Raw genomic sequence first — 22,437 nt, 5'->3', positions numbered from 1 at the left:
ATGGCAGGATCAGATGCTCAACATTAGTTTCATACTTCTTTTATACTCACCTTGCATCTGGCAAGCATAGCCAGAGACGGGATTTTTTAAAGGCATGTTGGGAATTGCTCTCATTTCACAAGTCTCTCCACCACCCACATGCTGAGCCTTTGCTTCACTTTTTGGCATATTGCCAACTTGCATCATCTCAACAGATAGGAGGATGTTGAGCTAAAGTCTATTCTAATTAGCCTGCAGTAACTTGCCATTTGAGAAAACTAATGTGAAGCATACCTGTAATACTGGTTTCTTTTTCTTAAGTGGATGAGAACTGGATTTATTCCTCCTTTTTTACAAAATGAAATTTTAATTTGCATGGACAATCCCCAGAGAATAGCTGTGTCTCTCTTACCAAATTACTGGATGTTTCAGGAGAGGTCATTGCCTCAGGAGGCTGAGCAAAAGATGGGGACCAATGTCCTGAAAAGAATTAAAAGCAAGCAACAATATTCTTACCGATAATTAAGGCGTAAGTGGCAAAGCAAATAGAAGCATATGTTATCTACTGATCTTGCAGTCTGCAGTACATGAATTTAAGTTGCGGTGATACTCATTATAAAATACATTTACATGCATGAGCCCTACCTAATTATTTAGTAACCTAAAATGAACAAATTAGTCATCTGCATCTATAATAAAACCTGTTTCGGAGATTCCATCTTATGCCTGGTAATTGCAGACTAAGCCTTACTGAACTGTGGGACTTATTTAGGAGTAAGCATACATATCTTCACATGATCTGCTTTGCTACCTCATCATAGTGGGAGTGCGGTTAGTGAAGAACACCAAGAGTGAATGTCAAGTATATAATCTCAACAAAGAGGCATCAATATTGCCCAACAGCAATAGAGAAGTAAGAACCTGCTGGTATCTCTTGGAAATTATCGTTTGACCAGAAGTGCATTTCTGCTAGGACAGAACAAGTGTTCATAGATTGAGCAACTCCCCAAGCCAGCTAATTAAACAGAAAAGCTATTACAAAAATCCAGTTAGAATAAAAACAAGAAAATCAAAACTGGGAGCAGCTTTTTTTTTAAAAAAAAATACAAGGAATAAGGTCACTGTTCTATTCTTGAGGCTAATTACCTGTTCATCATGGAAGAGGATTGGAAGAATTCCATAAAACACTTTATTCTTCCCCTCTCTCCCCTCCCTCTGCCCCCTAAATGAGACCATGCATAGCATGGCCCCCAGTCTCCTCTATTTAACAGAACAACAGAGTTGGAAGTGACATTGGAGGTCTTTTAGTCCAACCCCCTGCTTAGGCAGGAAACTCTACAACACTTCAGACAAATGGTTATCCAGTATCTTCTTTAAAGTTTCAACTTCTGGAGGCAAGCTGTTCCACTGATTAATTGTTCTAACTGTCAGGAAATTTCTCCTTAGTTCTAAATTGCTTCTCTCCTTGATTAGTTTCCACCCATTGCTTCTTGTCCTGTCCTCAGATGCTTTGGAGAATAGCTTGACTCCCTCTTCTTTGTGGCAACCCTTGAGATATTGGAACGCTATCATGTCTCCCCTAGTCCTTCTCTTCATTAAACTAGACATACCCAGTTCCTGCAGCTGTTCTTCATATGTTTTAGACTCCAGTCCCCTAATCATCTTTGTTGCTCTTCTCTGCACTCTTTCTAGTCTCCACATCTTTTTTACATCGTGGCGACCAAAACTGAATGCAGTATTCCAAGTGTGGCCTTACCAAGGCATTATAAAGTGGTATTAATACTTCACATGATCTTGATTCTATCCGTTTATGCAGCCTAGAACTGTGTTGGCTTTTTTGGCAGCTGCTGCACACTGCTGGCTCATATTTAAATGGTTTCTACTAGGACTCCAAGATCCCTCTCACAGTTACTACTATTGAGCCAAGTACCACATAAACTGTACCTGTGCATTTTGTTTTTTGTTTTGCCTAAATAGAAAAATATAGAATGTATTTGAACCAAAATATTGAATTTGAAACTAATACGGGGGGACCCAAAGGTACTTTTTCAAGAGGCAACTGGACTTTCTGGGTTTTCTTTGAAGACATTTCGTTTTTTGGATGAGAAGCGAAAGGTCTTCAAAGAAAAACCAGAAAGTCCAGTTGCCTTTTGAAAAAGCACCTTTGGGACAACCATGACCTGGATGACTGAGAATCTCCATAGACATAATAAGGGGGGAAAGCCCACGTTTAAGCCACTTTTCACCAAGCGGACGCCACAAGAATTTTTGCAAGTGGAGAAATGCTTTTGATTTTTCCATTTTTCAAATCTGCGGTGCTGTACGATTGACTCTCAAACAGATTAGGGGTTTGGAGGAAAAGAACGACTCTTCAAATAAATTAATAAACATTCCCCCACGGGAGGCATCTGAACGAAGACCGGAAGTTACTGTTATTCTTCTCTTTCGCTTCTTTATCTCTAGTCACCGGATTACGATTTTGGGTCGTGCTCGAAGCGCCCCGCCCCTTTCTTTTCTTGACCTATCAACGCAACATTGCGCTGCTTTTTGACGTCTGCGCCTTTCCTGCTGGAAGAGCCAGCCAATGGAATTGCTTCGGGAGAGAATGTTGAAGCAGGAAAAAAAAAAAGTTGAGCACGCACACACGTACCCACGCACGCACGTTCGGACGGAACAGAACTTTCATGTATTCCCTCCGAGAGGTAATCCGCCTTTCTGGGTTTTTTTTGCACGTGTGAACGGTGCTTGCTCTCTTGTGATAGCTTGTGTATCTATTAATTTATTTGAGCCAAAATATTTTCTTCCAGTTTGGGAATAAGTTTTTTTTTTAATGGAAGTTTAGTGAAACAATGATTAGAAAGTTTAGAGCAAAAGCAAAACAGCTCGGGGGTGGGGGTGGTTAGGAAATACTATAAATTGAATGGCGGGACTGAAAAGTAGTCGTTGCACATTTTTCTGCTTTTCCTTCTTCCTCCCAATTCATCAGGTAAAAATTGAGGCCGGGTTTGCTGGATGTTTTGGGTGCAGAACTCTGCCAGCAAAGACAACTTTTCCATCATTTAAAAGCAGCCTTTTGGTCACAAGGCTATGTCTGATATCAGGTGAGATTTGGGACAGATGTCTGCCAGGGTACAAATAAATATGAACTGATTCCCAGCAACAAAATTTTCTTCCTCTCTTTCCCATTCACAGTTTGCGTAAGTAGTTAAGATGTTAGGTCTGTATGGAATTCTTCTTATTCTTCCCACCCCACCCTTATTTCCATTATGATCACCTTGGATTTTTTTTCCTTTTAGGTAGAAGCACATGGTTAACAAAATTACGACAATTGCTAGTACTTTTTAAAATCATCTTTCTTTCTTGCTCTTTGACCACATTGTTCACAACTGTCACTTTCCCTCCATATACATTATACAGTATAACTTTCAGAGCCATTTTTGCAGCCATCATTCTTTTTATATCCCATTTTTTCCTCATCATTTTGAAACAAGTTTGTATAGCACCTCTTGGCACTGTCTTGAAAGCAGTTGCATTTTTTCCACAATTATGCAGTTCCTTTCTATAGCTAAAGGGTGATCCAAAAGAAACATGTGTTTGCTTTAAGGAGTTGCTTTTAGATGTTATATGCATGTCCCTGGCATCTTTTTTCTTTCAGATCAAAAGAAAAAGAGCTTTAGGCTGTTCTCACTGTCACAATCGTTCTTCCATTCTTTGCAGAAATCTGCTGTGGTTAGGAGTACCTATGGTACAAATCTTTGTAATCTATATGTGACAATTATAAATATAATTTTGAAGGTAAAAAATAAAGATACAATTGGGTAAAGCCTTAATGATGATTGCTATGGCAAGGACTATTCAAAGTTATTGTTATTTCTATTTTTATATTTGATTAAAAAGAAAAACTAGTAGGTGGATTGTAAAGTTGAAAATGTTGCTTAATTTTGTATTGCTTTTTTATGTAAAACAGGATGAAAGTTCTAGCAATTTAAATAATTAATTTTTTAAAATATAGCATATTTTATTAATCAATAAAGTGAGATACATGGAAGCAAAAAAAAATCCTGAGCTGATAATGACTGAAGATTTTTTCTGACATAATTTTACTTCCTTTACTTTAAAATAGCAAAGAGAACTCAGTTCTTCTTTCTTCTATGGCAGGTATGGATTATGTGTAACCTTCCAGGTGTTGTTCAGCTCCCAATTTTTTGCTTAACCAGCTTAGACAGTGGTGCTGAAGATGTTGAGCACTGCAGTGCGCATAACATCTGGAGCATCAAACATTACCTGTCCCTATTTTTGAACAAAAGGAAACATTATACTTGGTCCAAATTGGGTAGCTTGACCCAGAGTAATAGATTTTCCAGGTGTTGAACTTTTGGCTGTAGTGCTTAGTGCCATCAAGTGGGCTAACTAAGGAATGACACTATCATTCCCATTGAGGGCAATAATTGAAAGAGCCTATCTTAGGGACAGCGGCTACAGAGGTAGTTTTCTTTGTAAGACTGGCAGTTGCTTGCTGTTGCCTTCTTCTGTGAAGTTTTTTTGACTTCACAGTTTAATCTATAGCTTTGAGTTTTCTTGATGATCTGGCATTCAAGTGTTAACATGGTCTAATCCTACTTCACCGTTTCAGTCAAGGAGGGCTTTGTGAAGCACCCAATAATACTACCAGTAAATCAAAGCAATAAAGCATTTAGACATTTTGATTAATGAAATCATTACCCTGATTCTGGCTGAAGTCTTTGAGGCGCTTAGTAAGAAAATGCAGAAAATGCTATTCTTTTAAAATGAAGCCACAATAGGCCAGTGGAATAAAAACAACCAGAACTTAATGCTTCTTCCTATTCGCTCTCTTTCATTCCCCCCATCCCCTTTTCTTAAACTCAGGAAGCAGCTGGGATAGTATTGACTATCATTCTTAGAGCAAAGTTTTTTAGAATTCTTATAAATGCACGCATCCTGCATATAATGTTGGAACAGTACTTGCACATCCTCTAAGGGAGGCCAGTTTATTGTCAATATCATCTGCATGCCAGACAGGAGACTCAGATTTACAGTCCTTATCTCCACAAGTGACAGATTGGTCCTTTTCTATATGGGCTCAATCAAGTTATTTTATCCTTACCCTCTACTACTGCATGATTCTCTCTACTGTTTTCCGTTGTCCTCAGCAACCACTGATTAGTATTGAAAATTCTCCAAGCTGAAATTTAAAACATTAAAGCAGAGCACTCTTTGCTTCAAGAAGTTTTTTGTTCCTGTAATAGTTTGTGTGTGTGTGTTAAACACACAATTGCCTACTATGTTTTTGATTTCTATTTTTAGTAGTATGCTGAGTCTTCATCTTCTTTATTTCTACAGCAGTTAAGAATTGGGTATTTAATTTCAGTCTTCATAGATCTCATTGAGTTATGAGAAAACCAGTGATACAGTGATTAAGATATTGGCCCGGAATCAGGCAGATTCCGATTCAAAGTCATCTTCAGCCCTGGCAGCTCACCGGCCAGTCACTTTGGGTCAATATTCTCTCTCATCTTAACCAACTTCACAGAGTTGTTGTGTTGGGAGACTTCCCTGTCCCATAGGGAGGAAAGATGTAATTTGTCAGGGTTATTTTTTTTCTTTTAATTTGACAAGAAGTGAATGAGATATATGTGTGTCTATCAAACAGTCCAGGCATCAATAAAGCCGTCAATTGAAAAATGTTGGAAGGGACACTCACAAATTGGTGCCTGAAAAGATTGCCAATGCTTGGTATAATTAGATTTCAGATTTACAGTATCTTTTTTTAAAAAATAGATCATATTGCTAGCACATAGTACCTGCATAATGATAGAGAGAAAGGTTTTGAAGGTGTTCTTGGCAGTGTAGGCAGAAAATATGTGAACTGCTGAACTGTTTCAAAGAAAAGGCCATTTATAGCAAAGTAGACCACGATTGGATGGTACTTCTCAGACCTTCAAACAATAACATGTGATATTTTAAACTCTGAGCATGACTCACTTTTCACATTGAAATGTTTCTTGGGTTGGACCTTCCAGCTATCTTGTGATACCCACTTTAATGTACCCTTATTATATAAAACAGGTTTCCAAGACAATAGGATCTGAAGAAACAACACAACTGGCAATTGCAATTGACCTTGTATGCCTTTAAGGAATAGCAAGGGTGTCGCCAGCAATTTCTAGTTAGTACATCAGATTACAAATCCAGGTTTAAAAATTGCTGTTTATTTCAAGCAACTATACTCTGTTCTGAGTATAATAAAATACACTGTGTTTCCTCGCAAATAAGACCCTGTCTTATATTTTTTTGAACCCCAAAATAAGCACTTGGCCTTATTTTCGGGGAGGTCTTATTATTTTGGACACATGGAGAAAGATGGGTCTCCTGTTCCCATCTTACCTGATTTCCAGCTCTGTGTTTAAATATTTTCGGGGAGAGGCTTATTTTAGTGCATGTGCTCAAAAGCCCGATTGGGCTTATTATCAGGGGATGTCTTATTTTCGGGAGAACAGGGTACTCAGTACGATAAAACTTTAGTTCAAGAAGACTACAGGTAAATATGCATCAATCCATTTATAGTAAATACAGGTATGTTCAAGCAAATCACTGAAAAACAGAAGGAAGGAATCAGTATGGTCAGAAAATTCCAGCGATTTCTAGAATTAGAAAATTCTAGAATTGGAAAAGCAAAAAAATTAAAACAGTGACACACATGCAAACATGAAACAAAAATGGAACAGAGTGGCTTCTCTGATGAAACTTACTGAAATTTAGATCAGAAATCGTATTTATTTTGATTGTGCAAAATGCTTAAGCTTAGTTGATTTGAGGAGTTACCTTTGGAGGGTTGTTTCTGAGCAAGAATCCAGAACCTGTGTGAATCTAACAGTAAAGCTAGAAGCAGTAACCTTTTAAATGGCATAGGACCAGGGTATTTACGGGACCGACTTCTGCCACCAATAGCCTCCCACTGACCACAGAGAGGGACTCCTCAGGGTGCCGTTGGCCAAATTATGCAGACTGGCGACGCCCAGGAGGAGAGCCTTCTCAGTGGGAGCTCCTGCCCTTTGGAACGAACTGCCCCCAGAAATACGTACAATCTCTGACCTCCAGGTTTTTCGCTGTGCCCTCAAGACCTTACTGTTCCGACAGGCGAGACTGTCTATTGAAGTGGTTTTTAAATTGGAGTTTTAACTTGGGGTTTTAAATTTTGGCCGAAACTGTTTAATTGATTTTAATTACTTTTAATGATGTCTGTATATTTATGTTTTTAAATTGTCTGTACACTGCCCCGAGTCCTTCGGGAGAAGGGCGGTATATAAATAAAATTAACATAACATAAGATAACATAAGATAACATAAGATAAGATAAGATAAGATAACATAACATAACATAACATAACATAACATAACATAACATAACATAACATAACATAACATAACATAACATAACATATGAAAGTCCTGTGGCCCCAGATACAAACCAAGTGGTTCTAAGCCACCCAACAACCTGAGAGACGCGTTCAGAAAGCTGAGAGAAATATGCTTAAAAGAAAGACTTCTTGGGAAGGAAAGATCTACTTGGAAATCATTATTGTTACTAACCAGACATGCATATTTCATAAAGCTGATGAAGTCCAGTTGTATGAAAGGTAGAAAGCTGTAGCCTCTGAGATAATTGAAATTATAAATGGAACTCTGTGGGAAGAATTTTATCTTCTGTGAACAGTTTCCTAAAACTTTGTCCAAATCCTTTGATTGGAATGTTTGAATTTAGCCCCAGTTTATCACCTATGTGTTCATGAATCTTGGCTTATAATATATCAATATGTGTGACAATGTCAAATATCATAAAATTTAACATTCTTGTGTGTGAGTTTGCCAAAATTATACGAACTCTCATGAAAGAATGCAGAAATAGTATATTTGACAGATTTGACAGTATTACAAGATACTGAGAACCATTATCCATTGATTGTTTATGCAGGCATCACTGATTATCTGTAGGCTTCAGAGCGCAACTCATAAAGTGCTGCTTTTAAGATGGTCATATATTAATATCATATATATATTTTTAAAATTTGATTTATATGCCACCCTTCTCCAGAGACTCAAGGCGGCTTACAATGCATTAAGCAATTCTGGCTTGGTGCCAGAATACATTCAGGACCATTTCTAGCTGTAACTCATCCTCTATGCCCATTCTTCAGAAGGAGAAGCTTAGTATAGTCCCCTTAGTAAGGTGAGATATAGGGACTCAAAAGGGACTCATCTTTTATGCAATGAACCCCACCTTATGGATCAATCTCCTTGAGGTTCAAATTGTGCCTTTGCTGTCAATAGAGAACTGCTGAACAGAGCTCTTTTGCACAGCAAATAATTGGAACCTTGTAAGTTACTTGGTTGTCTAGAACCATGGGCTATTTCTTCCTCTCCCCTTTCTACATTATATGCTATTATGTTACTGTTGTGCATTTTATTGTGTTGATTTTATGATTGTGAACTACTGAGGGTCAGTTGAGCTGCGGTGCATAAAACAGATAAGTACCATAAACCATGAGAGATCTCTTGCAAATGTCTGAGACTCTAGTGTGGAGATATGTTCATATTTTTAATCCTAACAGCCTGTTATGATGCTGAAGCGAAAAAAATTCATCAAAAGTCTCAGTTCTGGTAGGACAATGTATCACTAATCTGGATTACTCACTCCTCCATCTCTCATTGTGATATTAGTTCTTCCAATAATATGCACCAAATCAAGTGTCATTCTGGGCAGCTTCTACAAGTAAAAGTAGTTTTGGTAGCTGGAGTACATTAAGCAGTGCTCTGATCTGATCTGATCTGATCATCCAGGCAAGGCAGAAAGAAGCTAGACAGAAGAACAAGGAACTGTGTTTTGTAGGACTCATTGATGATTAATTTTAGTTGGCTAGTCATATTTATTTTAATTAAATAAACATTCATCTGCACAAGAATAAAACTTGTCCAGGAAAGCATGCATGCTTTTCAGATGAGGCATAGCATGTTCTGGCTTTTTACTATAAAAACAAGAGTGCTGGTTTAGTTCTGGGATTAAAAAAAAATATTTACATTGACTGATTAATCTGGTCACTTTTATAATACAATTAACCTCATTGACTGATTGTTGTTCAATGTTACAAAAGTTAATTCAGAAATGAACAATTTTGTGTTTATTATGAAAGTGTTTTACAATTCTAATTTATTTATTTATTTATTATTGTGATTTATATGCCGCCTTTCTCCCTGGGGACTCAAGGCGGCTTACAAAATGACAATTTCCAATACAAATCACAATGAAATAAAAATTAAAATCAGCAACCCTATTAAAACAATTTAAAATTATAACAGTGTACCCCCAAATGGATCAGTTAAGTTGAAGGAAGAGCCACGTCTTCAGCTCACGATGGAAGGAAAGAAGGTCGGGGGCTGTCCTGAGCTTGGTGGGCAATCCATTCCAGAGGGTCGGGGCTCCCACAGAGAACGCTCTCCTCCTGGGGGCCGTCAGCCGACATTGTTTGGCCGACGGTACCCTGAGGAGGCCCACTCTGTGCGAGCGCACAGGACGATGGGAGAGCGGCTGGAGATGGTCCTGCAAGTACCCTGGGCCTAAGCCCATTAAGTATCATTAAGCTGGACCAGGTGTGGGTTCTACTTACCTTTACTACCGGTTTGTAATGGGGCCGCCCGCAAGTGCAGAATTTTCATGATATCAGGGTCAGTGGGAGGAGCCTCCTGCCAGTTTTATTACTGGTTCTATAGAACCGGTGAGAACTGGGGGCAACCCATCACTGAACAGGACTTGCAAAGCATTCTGTGTTCCTACATGGACAGAAGTTGTTTTAGTAAATATTAATCACATACAAAGTCCTCTCAAAATCCAGATATGTCCATTGATCTGAAATGAGTTTTAATTGACCTCAATTAAAATTTAGCAGTCATCCAATGAAACTAATTGGCAGAAGATTTAGAAGAGAAAAAGAAAGCACTATACAGCAAATAATCTGTGGAATTCCTTTATTAGAAGATGTCATTATCACCTCAAATTGTATAGCTTTAAAAGTGTTTGGAGGTAACTCATGAAGTCAGATCCAACCATAAACGATCAACTTGAGACTTCAGTTACCTACTTTCATGCCAGTTGCAAGGGGATAACCGTGGGAGAGAGTTGTATCTGTGGCTCTTGCTAGTGAGGACTATGGTAGAGACAGTTGATGATGCAGTGTAAAAAATGAAATGGTAGGCCTTGGTCTGCTGTGGTAGAGCTGTTCTTACATTTTCTTAATCAGCTGCTGATTTTCTTCTTCTTCCAGAACAGAAAGAGAGGTGAGGTCTAGGAAGAATGATGGAAGAACAGAATTATCATATAGTCATATTGTATGATTACCTGAGCTGAATAGGGGACTGAGATCAGGGTGGATAAAAATCAATGATTTTTTTAAAAAAATAAAAAAAAACAGATTTTTTTGATTTAAATCCGACTTTTTTTACTTAAATCGGATTTTTTTGATTTTTATTGAATTTATTTTAAGAAAAAACTTGGGGTAAAAATCTATCGTAAGATAGTTTTCTATTTAAGATACATAAATAATTTAGTTTATTCAGCATGAAATGGAGCTTAGTTATGTAGCATGAGGCTGTATATTCTGCAACACTGGGACTATCGGTGAGTCAACAGTGGGTCAAAGGCGTAGCAGAGATGACAGTTGCTCTTTAAAAATTATGATTTAAATCGAGTTGATTTAAATCAAGCCTTTTTACTAGTGATTTAAATCATGATTTAAATTGTGATTTAAATCAACTCGATTTAAATCAAATCCACCCTGACTGAGATATAAGGCAGGCAGTTTCTTGAGTTTCAGTGCCATCTTTGGATATAGTAGGCTAGTAGGTTATATTTAAAGACAGCAAATTGACACTGAAGCTCAAAGATGCTGGAAAGCCAGGACAAGGACTCAGAAAGGAAGAGAAAGTTGTAATAAGGGCAGCATGAAAGAAACTATTGCAAACATTCAGAATGAAGTGAAAAGGAAAGATGTTAGTAACTGAGAGAATCGGTAACAGAGAATCAGTCAAATGCGTTGTGTGAACTTGTGCCCGTTCTTGGCAGACATTAATAAACCTTGGTATAAATACAAAACTATCTGCTTTTTTGTGGGGGTTGCTCTTTGATGGTTATATGGACCACTGGCATTGCTCTCAGGGATGTGGAAACCATTGTAAAATCACATCATTGCCAAAGTATTCTCTTTAAGTGGAGGAGGAAGAATGTAATTTATGAATCACTAGTCTATTTTTGAAAACCTTGTAGGATTAAATGACTCATAGGTCTCTTTTTAGCTTAAGAAATGGTGCTTATATCCAGTGTGTCAAACATCGAACATTACAATGTTTGATATTCCACTATCATTAAAAATCACTTGGACAAGTTTTTCAGACCTCTTGGAGATGGTTTCTCAGTCCTTTAGTACTTTTAATATGCTCCTAAACAACACAGTCCTTTTCATCTGTTTTTCAAATGACAATTGGATATTGGAATTCATTATGGATCATTCTTGTCATTTTGTGTAACTTTTGAGAACCGGCTAAATGCCAGATGCTATCTTCCGTGCATTGGAAATCTCTTTCTACAGCAAATTTCTCATTTTCATTTTTCAACCATGGTTTTATATTGCATGTGAATCCTCCCAGTCCATGTTTCTTTAGATATCTTTGTACCCTGTTTCCCTGAAAATAAGACATCCCCTGATAATAAGCCCAATCAGGCTTTTGAGCACATGTGCTAAAATAAGCCTCCCCCCAAAAATAAGCCCTCCCCAAAAATATTTAAATGCAGATCTGGAAATCAGATAAGACGGCAAGAGGAGCCCCATCTTGCTCCACAAGCCCCAAAATAATAAGACCTCCCCGAAAATAAGGCCAAGTGCTTATTTCAGGGTTCAAAAAAATATAAGACAGGGTCTTATTTTGGGGGAAACACGGTAGTGGTTTGTAAACCATATGAGTTTATGAAAGTTTCTGTTGTGAAAGTTGTGTTTGGTTATCTAGAGCCACAACATATGGAGATAGCCATGAGATTGACTTTAAAAGGGATTAGGAGAATTTCATGGAAGACAGACCTGTCAGGACTATCAATTTTCAAGATCCAGTGTTACCTGTGGGAGGTGGTATAGCTCCAAATTCTAGTTGCAGGGGACCAGCCACTCCTGCCTTGAACAGCCCAGAGGCATCCAGTTGGCCACTATGAATGAATGAACTAAGAATGGAAGAAGACAGAGAGCTTGCAAAGTCCTTGGAGCTGTAACTTGGAATGGAAGGTAAATATGCCTCTCTTTGCCACTGGCTCTCTGCCCTAATTATGTAGCATGAGGTTAGATGAAGAGCTGAATTAATCTGGAACACAGGAATGTTTCCAAAGAACATAATCCAGCAAAGAAAAAAAAAACCTATCGGTACATGAATCTTATTATGCTGTAGTTTGCTTTATTATGTATTTTTTATGTCACTGGAGGAAAAGGCATATCGATAACAAGTACTCTATGTTACATTGACTTTTTGTGCTAAATCAAAAAGTTTGCATTTTTTTCCTTGAGACTGACATTCTAAGATCATCATTTTATGAAATAAGAAAATATCTCAAGTTTATAGAGGCTTCATATCTGCATTGCTAATTTCTGCTAGTAGGAAGTGTCCTAACTCATAATGTCCTCCTATGCATGGAGAATCACGATTTGCTATGTTTCCCACCAATGTTAGGTCCCTTTTCAGATTCTCCCATCATAGTGTAGCAGCAACTTCCTTTTAAGAAGAACAAGAGTTGCTGGCTACCCCAGAGATTTATTTTTAACTAGATTGCTTGTTTAACCTTAAGATTTCATTCCTAAAGGGACAGACAATTTTGATTTCCCCAGTTGACATTTTTCCACATGTCCAAAACAAGATTCAGTGAAATGTTACGGCTGATAAAAAATGTAGCATTACTGGCTATTCCTCCATTGTTTGGGATGTTGGATTTTCCTATAAAAGGCGGTACCCTCAAAGTGTAAATATTGCTCTAGAAAGCATAGAAATGATTTTTTTTACCTAATACAAGAGCAGTCTGGGAAAGTTCCAAATTTATTTTCAGGTAACCCAAAGCTTCTTGGAAGGACAAGGTTCTTCAGGCTTCTGGCTGTTGAAAGCTCACTTTTCCTCCTTGAATTAAAACTGAAGGTAGATTTCCCTGTTCAAATTGTATTTTGAAGTCTTACAAGTCACAATAACATTTCCAACAAATGAATTTAATATGAGATTGTCTTGCCCAGAGCTTGAACAATTTGTTTGGGAACATAAAAGCATTCACTATTTTGGGGAAGCTCACTGCTGATGGCGCTGGCTCTCCAGGATATGTCCTCTATTCTTTTCCTCTGGGCAGTTCGGCGATTTCAAAATGGAGCAATGAATTTCAGCCACCCACTGCTTCATTGTAGAAGACTGTCAGTAGGAATGAACATACAGTATTGTTCAGTATTTTGGTTTAAATTGTGAGTACTGGAGTCCAATTCGTTTTGAGGCAGGCAGCAAGTTTAATTTGAACAATATTATTCCTTTAATTTCAAACAAGCACTTTGTTGATCTAGTAAATATATCTTATAATAAAAAGTGTCTCTCAGTTAGTGCTGATATTTAAAAAGTACATTTCTCTGTTAAACCCCTCCCCCCATTACATTCAAGTGAATTATACGTTATGCACTAATTGATCTTTTTTTTCTTTTTTTTTACCAAAAATTACAATGTGCTTCATTGAACACCTTAAAACGTATGATTAATCATATTGCAGTTATGGGGGCTGAGGCGAAGAGAGCTCCTTGCTTAAAACTATTGAGAGTCAAACCCCAGACTTTCATTACTCAGCTGTCATGTAGCTTGCATCCTCTGCTTTTTCACTTTGAGCTTTTCGGGTGTTTTAGAGTACAGTTCCATCAATCCCAGCCACAGCAGCCAATATGTAGGCAGGCCTGGAATTATAGTACAGAATACTTGAATACTACAGTATTGAATACTACAGGAAAGCTATGGTAAGTGGTTTGAGTGTGTCACCCTGCCCAATATTTGGTTTCTCCCAAGTAGCCTAGATAGTACAGGTAGTCCTCGAATTATGACCACAATTGAGTCCAAAATTTCTGTTGTTAAGTGAGACATTTGTTGAATTTTGCCTTATTTTACAACCTTTCTTGCCATAGTTGTTACGCGAATCACTGCAGTTGATAAGCTACTGACCTGGTTGTTATGTGAATCTAGCTTTCCCATTGACTTTGTTTCTCAGTTGCGAGCAAAGGTTTGCAGGTTGCAAAAGGTGATCACATGACCTTGGGACTGTTAGGGTTCCAAGTAACACCCCCAACGAAAGAAGACTCCGAGGCCTGAAGTTCCTCAATCCAATGCAAAAGGTGGCTTCCAGGCCTGACAGGGACACCTCAGCGGTCATAAGTATGAACCAGTTGCCACGCATCTGAGTTTTGATCACATGGTCATGGGGATGCTGCCAAGATTGTAACTGTGAGAAACGGTCAGAAGCCACTTTTTTCAGTGCCATTGTAACTTTGAATGGTCACTAAATGAACTGTTGTAAATCGAGGACTACCTGTATTCATTTCACACTTTGACCTAGGAAGTTCTGTTGAAAAACAAACAAAAAACAACAACAGAAATGTGTGCCCCATTTACTTGGATGGCATATTGGTGTTCCTTGGGGGCAACCCCCTCAGATTCCTAAGGAGGAAAATGTGTTAAATCCCGTCCTAGAATGGGTAGAAATCATTTGGCAACTAAGAACAAACCTGCAATTGCTCCAATTGTTTGGAGTGGGACAGTTACAGAGAAGGCTTTACTGGGACAATTTCCCTCTTTCCCTCTTGTTCATTTTTTCTGTCTAAAACTTCTTCAGTGTTTTTCTTTCTGATCAACCCTGGTTTTGGAATTGTCTCTCTGGCAAGCTAAAGGGGTGGGAGGTAAGGAACCAGGTCCCGCATGCTGGAATTCTAGGGAAGAAATGATGACTTGTCTCCATACAACTTACGAAGGGGAAAATACATTGAGAATTATGCTTTGGTGATACTGGTTTGAGCCATCTAAAGAGCAAATCACTCTTTGGTTTCGAAATGAAAGGGTTTCAAAATGCTTGGTTTGGGTTATTTTCCTATAAACCGCTTTATAGTTCAAAGCAAAATGTAGCCCATGAAGGAAATTAAATTACCTAATGTGGGTTCTTAACTGTCTTATTAAAGTTTACCAAAAATGCCTTGTACAGCAAATGTTAAATTTGTAAGGGAGTGCATGGTTTTGGGGTGTGTGCATCTGTTCCTTTTGAAGGATAACAGAAGCAGCAGCACTTTTGCAGCACCCAGGATTATTGAACAGGATTTAGGAGCTGGGCAATGTTTTGTGATGCTTTTGCCTGATGCAGATTTAAGATGGTTAGGCTGAGGTCAGTTTAGCCTTCATGGTCAGTGTGGCTAGAGGGATTTTCAGGAGAATGTTCAGTAGAATTGCTTCTAAAAAAAAAAGTCCCAATCCCTTGTAATTGTGCTGTACAGAATTATTCGGATATAGAAAACTAACTTTGTGGACATCCTTATGATGGGACTTTATTAGATTTTTTAAAATTCCATTTTTATTATTTATAAGTAATTCAGGTAGCGAAGGTTCCTAATATTCCTTCCTCCTCCTATTTCCCACAACCACAACTCTTTTTGGTCCGTTGGGCTGAGAGAGTGATTCGTTTAAAGTCACCCATCTGGCTTTCATGCCTAACGTGGGATTAGAACTCAGTCTCCTGGTTTCTAGCTTGGTGCCTTAACTAATAGACCAAACTTTACTTAAAGTTAAAGCCATTGATCGGGGTAATCTGTAATTTGGAGATAGCTTTTCCTTCTGTTTTTGTGTTTATTTCTGGAAATTGTGTTCTAGTTAGGCTGAGCACATATGCTTCAAAAAGAAAATTCAAGCAAAGTGAACAGTGAGTGAGCAGGACAATCTAATTCAAATACATAATTGCTGTAGAGGCTACCTATTGAATTGCTCATGTTAATAACAGAGCAGCTTCAAACATTTGCATCATTTTCCTTTCTACTTCCAAAGCAAAATAAATAAATAATCCAATTGAATTGTCAATAAAGGGTCTCAGTAACAATGTTGAAATACTGAGTTGGCTTGAATCATGTTTCACAAGGTTGCATATATTTTGAGAAGGATTAGGCCACTTTGTGTGTCATCTTCATGTGTATAAAGACACATGTATGCAGATTAATTTTTTTTTATTACAAACAGATTAGATTTTTGGAGGGTATAGATCTGTATTTGAATAATTCAGGGCCCACTGGATTCTGACATGAGAGTATTTCTCAAGCTCTTTGTTTGATTACAGTGAAGAACAAATCTTAGCTTTGTGTTAAAAATCAATAAATTGATGGCTCGCACCCCAGCTGTGTGTGGATGTTTCCCAATTTCTCTTAAGCATGGTCTGCACGTGCTCCAACAACCTCTTTCATTTGCCCTTCTAAGGTTACCTTTATTTTATCTGAACCGATCTTTATCTGTATCTGAAGCACCTTCAAATTACAGGCATACAGTGTTCAACACTGAGCAAGTAAACTAACTATTTTTGGCCACACTGACAGCATTTTCTCTTGCCAGCATGAGGTCTTCCTCTGTGCAAGTCGAAAGTCATCCTATGCACCATAGTATATGTGAGATGGATTGTTCTCCACATTCACATAAAGTGTCCTCTGTAGGGAAGCTCCATTTTCTTGAGATTGCCCTTTGATCTTCCTATCCTGGTGTGCCGTCTATTTAGCTATTTCCATCCAGGCCAAGCTTATTCTTGACCAGGTGGCAGACAGTCATGTGGTTTTGCCAAATTGCCCAGTAGATCTTTTAAAAATTATGGATGATCCCAAAAGAGCTTTTGTTTGTGTGGATTATATTTAACCCATATTTACTGTATTAAGAATTAAAATTGATGCACTTGTGGTATATTTATTTATTGACTCCTGTAAAAACATTAAACCTATTAGATATTAACAAAAATGTTTTTCATGAAAAACCTGTATATTTTTTAACAAATACAAAATAGCAATGAGAAGAGTACTGTTGTTTCAAATGTTTGCAAATGTCTTCAATATCTGGCAAAGTTGTTTGATTTCATGGACCCCTGAAAAGGGCTTTGGACACACACACACACACAGGGTTCCTTAGACCACAGTTTAATAAACACTGGCTTACAATGATTAGCAGTAACAATGTTCAAGTAGTGTTTTCTCCTGGAAGCAGGTAATGAGCTCTGATCCCCAGTTTTGCTGGGGATACTAACTTTCATTGACCAACTGTCAGTAGGTAGCAAGAACCTATCTGTCATTTATTGGCAAGATTAGGCCTCTATGGGCATTCCCCTTTCCTCTAGTCTCTGAGCACTGTTCCCTAAGGCCAATCTGCTTTTAGCAGCAGTTCAGTTCTTTCAAGCCAAATTCCCCCTACTCCTATAATATCACAGCAGTGGCCAGCTGTACTTACGGTGGTGCCGAGGTTGTATGGTGAAGCTGCGTCACAGAGCACACCCTCAGTTGCTATTTTGGCTGCTTTACAACTCTTGTAGAAGAGCACGAACCTGTGTTCCGAAGCGACCTGAGCAACAATTTGTAGGTAAGATGCAATCATCTTGTGAAGCTGAAGAGAAATCATCTTGTGAAGCTGAAGAGATCGATCTGTGCTTGTCCTCCTATCTTGTCAGTCATTGTTTGGGCTGCCACCGATTCAAGCTGACTCAGATCACTAAGCTGGAAATTGGCTCCGAGACCTAGGGGGTAAAAAACCCTCTTGTGCCTTTTGCCCACCAATTCTCTTAGCCTAGCTAGCCCTAGGCAGCTGATTTCTGGCTGGGAGAGATAGAAAATGAATGGGGAGTGAATCCTGATGGATAGCTAACTGTAAAGACTTAGTCATCTGTCAAAATCATTGCCCATCATAGGGCAATAGAATAGCAGATGGTTTTCCTGCCTGCTGGTGGTGTTGAGAAGGGGGTGGATGGCATCTTTCTGTGCCAGGGTGATTTGCCTTGATGGACTTGGGATGATGCAGTGGTCTCAAGATTAAAAGTCCCCCCCCCGACAGAAAAATCAGGCTCAATGTCACGCAGACATTGAGAAACCTCATGCCTGATTAAAGTACATGTCTGTCTTATAGCTGAAAATGTAAAAGAGTAGAAGTGTTAAGTAATAGAGGAAGAAGTTGTTTGGCATTCCTGCAGGTTTTCTACAGTGTGAATGGAATTCTATATGTGTCAAGGGGGAAAAGTAACATATACATTGATAATTAGTAAGGTTGTCAGTTTTTCCTGTGATTGTGCAGTGTTGATGGAAGGTTTCTCATATTTTTTTCTTGAGTTCTCAGGGCCTGGTCAAAACTGTATTTTTTCATCTCCCTGTCAGTGGACAATGATACGACATATGACGGCTAATACTGATTGTATTCAGTTCAGTTTTACAATTTTAAATATACTTGTTCTTTATTTCAATTGAGTTGCTTTGCAAAAGTTGAGCTACAAATATCTTAAATAACCGGTGGCTTGGCAATTTAAAGTCCATGGGCCATATCTGATTTTGAAGATATTTTACTTGGTTTCTAAAAGTTCCACCCAATTTAATTGAGGCTGTGATAAAGATTTCATTCATTGGATAGATGGGAAGTGTTACAAATTTGACTATTCCCATTTTTATTCCCATTTTTGTGGGGTAATTAATATTAGCCACGTTGTAGGATGTATAGATTTGGATCAGAATATACCACTGGTCTGGAAGATAGAATTTATTATTCAACTTCTCAGTCTAGGGCCAAGAGAATATTTGGCCAAAGTCATAAAGGCAGCTTTTCTGTCTCAGGGAGGACTACAATCTGAATTTCCCCACTCTCCCCTTGTTGAGCATTGTAATCACTACCACACACGTGTATATGCAAATATATCAATATCTGATCCCAGTCAGGCCAGCTTCAGAGTTGACAATCTATCTGTTTGTTATGATAGTCGTTTATAACCCAGTGCTATTCAGATGGGTAGCATATCTGACTGGTGCTGGGATGTGGAAGACTATGCCATGCCATGCTTTATAATGCCAAACTTTTATGGAACGCTGATAGTTCTCTGAATCCTTATGCACTCAGTAATGAATGGCTCTCAGATTTAGAGAAATTGTCTATTCATGTATAAAGTATTAAAGGAAGGATAAATGAGGTTAGAGGTGCCAATCTTTTCTCTATGCCGAAGAATATTATAGAAGTGATTAACAATGTAAAGTTGATTTATTTTGGTGTCTTTATTTATTGCAGACCTTTACTTTCCTGGATGCAGCTGTAATACCAGTTGCCATGGAGAAGATCAAGGAACAGTTTTCTAGGCTTCAAATAGCAAAACGGTGTTCACTAACCGAAGACCCATCTTACTTATTGGACATAGATATTTCAAGAGCAGAAGGGAGCCATTTAGTGGCTGTTTCCTGCTCCAATAAATCAATCAGCGTTTACAACAGGGAGACATTGTGCTTGCTACAAGAATATAATAGCCATCCTGCATTGCTAAGTGGTGTCAGATTTGCACATACAAATGAAAATATATTATTTTCAGCTGGCAGTGATGGATCGTTGAAGTGTTGGGATATTCGTTCATCTGCTGTGAAGCCTGTACATTTGTTTTGTGGCAATCCTTCAGATATTTTCATTAGCTGTGATATAAGCTGCAATGACCTCGTAGTATGTGCTGGCACAGAAAAAGTGGAAGAAGATGCATTTGTAACATTCTGGGATGCGAGAGGCTGCACAAATAGTGTCCCTTCCAGCAAACGGTCACTAGGTGTCTATTCAGAATCTCATAACGATGATGTAACTAAAGTATGTTTTCATCCCAACAAACCACATTTGCTTGCTTCAGGCTCAACTGATGGATTGGTAAATGTGTTTGATATTAACAAAGACAATGAAGAAAATGCTCTGGTTACCACTTGTAACTCTGATTCTTCTGTAAGGTCTATTGGATGGGCTGGAAAAGATTATTGGCAGATTTACTGCATGACACACGATGAAGGATTTTGTTATTGGGATCTTACTCAGCTGGATTCTGAAATGTCAACTACATTATTGCATATTCCAGATGTCAGAGAAGTAGAAAATATCAAACTGGATTACTTAATTGGTGGTGTTTATCATGAAAAAGTGGGCAAATTGTTTGTATTTGGAGGGATGTCAACAGGAAGCATTTGTCTCATAGAGTGTTGTGCTCATGAACTGAATTCTGTGGGAATACTTCAAGGAGGACACTCTGCTATTGTTCGTTCCTTCTACTGGGATATGGTTGATGATTCTCTATTTACAGGAGGAGAGGATGCAGAGTTGTTGCTATGGAAACCAGGAGCTGTAGAAAAAGCTTTGAGTAAGAAGACTTCTATGAAAGTGATTTCCTCTGTCAATCAGCAAACAAAAGTTCATCAACGTACCTTGAAAACAAAACAAAAAGTAAAGAAATGAAAAGTTCCATTTTTAACACTTCTAGAGATGACTGTGTGTGTGTGTTGTAGAAGAACACAAAAAAGAGTGGTTGAAATTTAAAGGCAGTTGAATGTGATAACTGTTGTGTGGACTAGAACCTATTTCATTGTACACAAAAATGTATGCTATAATTGGTTTCTATAGTGCAACAACACTATTCTTGCTTGTATGAGTTGACTTTTCAAAAAGCTGTAGTAGTTTTAAACGGCTGAGTTTTCTAAACTTGGACACTGCTTATGCTTTCACCATGAATATGTTTCCCCACTCAGTTGAAATCAATGGAGTCCAATTGGGTAGGATTATTTTCCAGAATAAGAAATGTACACAAGAATGTTTTACAATTTATTATTCATATATGGTATAGGGCCTGGCTACCTACAAAACCCGCTTTGTCTCATCACATCAGCCTGTTCCACTCATTCAGTTAGGGAAGGCATGCTACAGACCCTGTCAATCAAAGAATTTTTTTTCAAAAATTATTTGACGGGATCAAGGAAGAGGACCTGTTTTGCTGCTGCCCCTGCTTTGTGGGACATCTTGCCCTCTGGGGTGAGGAAAGCCCTCAATCTCTTGGCCTTTCACGAAGGGTCAAAACTGTGGCTGTGTAGTCTTGGTGGGGGGGGGAATACAGGCCCACACAGCCACGGGCTGGTCGGCCTTATGAGAACCCCTGCCTATATTAACAACTCTTAGTCTCTCCATCTTGGAATTCCATCTTTTGTAATTTTATAATCTTTTACATTTTTTAATTTTTTAAACCTTAAATTATATGGTTTTTAATGTTTTATTATACCGATTAAATTGTACACCACCCAGAGCCCCCTATGAGGGAGTTGGGTGCTTAGGAAGTTTGATATGTATATAAATAAATGTTGCTACTTGTAGTCTTACTTGTATGTTTCAGTGAACTGTATTTTTGCAAATCATTACAATATTGATACACGCAGGGAGGTGGGACTTGAAGCAGCCTTGATCTGTGATTGTGAAGAAATTGCAGCAGAGTAGTTGGTCTGCACGCCATATTTGGGGAAAAATGGACTTAAATTTTAATATTCTTAAAAAACCGGAGTTAATACTGAGGAGACAGAGGAAGATCTGCTTAAATAACCTGATAAAGCAGACTACCCACGTCATCCATCAAGAGATCAAATTAGTTAAAGAACAATCATGGTAGTTGAGGAGACCTAAAATGAGACATGAATTGTAATTAGCTTATATTGCAATGTCCATTTCCAGGTTGTATAAGATGTTACCTTTATTCTGATTTGAAATACATTTTGATTCAAGATGGTAAAGAATTGTAACTCTCTTTCTGGAAAAAGAACAATTTGGAGGTAAAATTAATGCTCTTGTGTATTTAGTAGCAGAGTGTTTTTCTTTGTTGCGCAGTCATCTAGATGGTGGAAGTTGGCAAATTGGTGCCCACAGCACCAGGGCCTGTGTCACCACTAGATGGCACCCACTATTCTATATGTTTTTTTAAATCTCAAGAGATAGCCAGGTTTTGCAAGACTATTCAGTGTTGTTATATCAACTCTTACGAAATTTTGTTCATTTTTTTTCTATTTCCAAAGTTGAGTTTTTAATATTGTGAGAACATGCTTGATAAGGTGATTGAGCCTTAATTTAAACTGAACAGCTAATATTTTGGGGGAAGCTATTCAATTTTGCATGCCATCTTTTGAAGATTTGTCCATGACTTAATTTGCATAGGGCACTATCATCACAACACTAGGATTCACTTATTTGGAACTCCACACTTTGAGATGTCAGGAACGATCTAGAAAATGTTTACTTTGAGAGGAAGGAGAAGAGAACAGTTTTTGGTAGAGGGAGGAGAAAAAGCCCTCATCTGCCAGAATG

At 38.2% G+C, this 22,437-nt stretch overlaps 1 protein-coding gene and 1 long non-coding RNA gene across 2 annotated transcripts in view; one reads left to right on the top strand and one right to left on the bottom strand.

Annotated features, from left to right (window-relative positions):
• Window positions 1-2,534: 2,534 nt before the first annotated feature.
• Window positions 2,535-21,464, top strand: WDR89 (WD repeat domain 89). The gene is made up of 2 exons (XM_034433557.3): window positions 2,535-2,681; window positions 19,363-21,464. The coding sequence occupies exons 1-2, from the start codon at window positions 2,664-2,666 to the stop codon at window positions 20,551-20,553; spliced, it is 1,209 nt and encodes a 402-aa protein (XP_034289448.1). The 5' UTR covers window positions 2,535-2,663; the 3' UTR covers window positions 20,554-21,464.
• LOC148116380 (uncharacterized) overlaps window positions 17,004-22,437 on the bottom strand; it is a 28,026-nt gene continuing 22,592 nt past the window's right edge. The window contains exon 2 of the long non-coding RNA XR_015731158.1: window positions 17,004-20,522. This is a non-coding gene — a long non-coding RNA (uncharacterized LOC148116380). The remainder of the gene's footprint in view (window positions 20,523-22,437) is intronic.

The sequence above is a fragment of the Pantherophis guttatus genome, chromosome 1, assembly GCF_059756535.1.
Source record: "Pantherophis guttatus breed Tessera chromosome 1, ASM5975653v1, whole genome shotgun sequence".
Classification (NCBI taxonomy): Eukaryota; Metazoa; Chordata; class Lepidosauria; order Squamata; family Colubridae; genus Pantherophis; species Pantherophis guttatus.
This window is presented reverse-complemented; position numbering and strand designations above follow the sequence as displayed.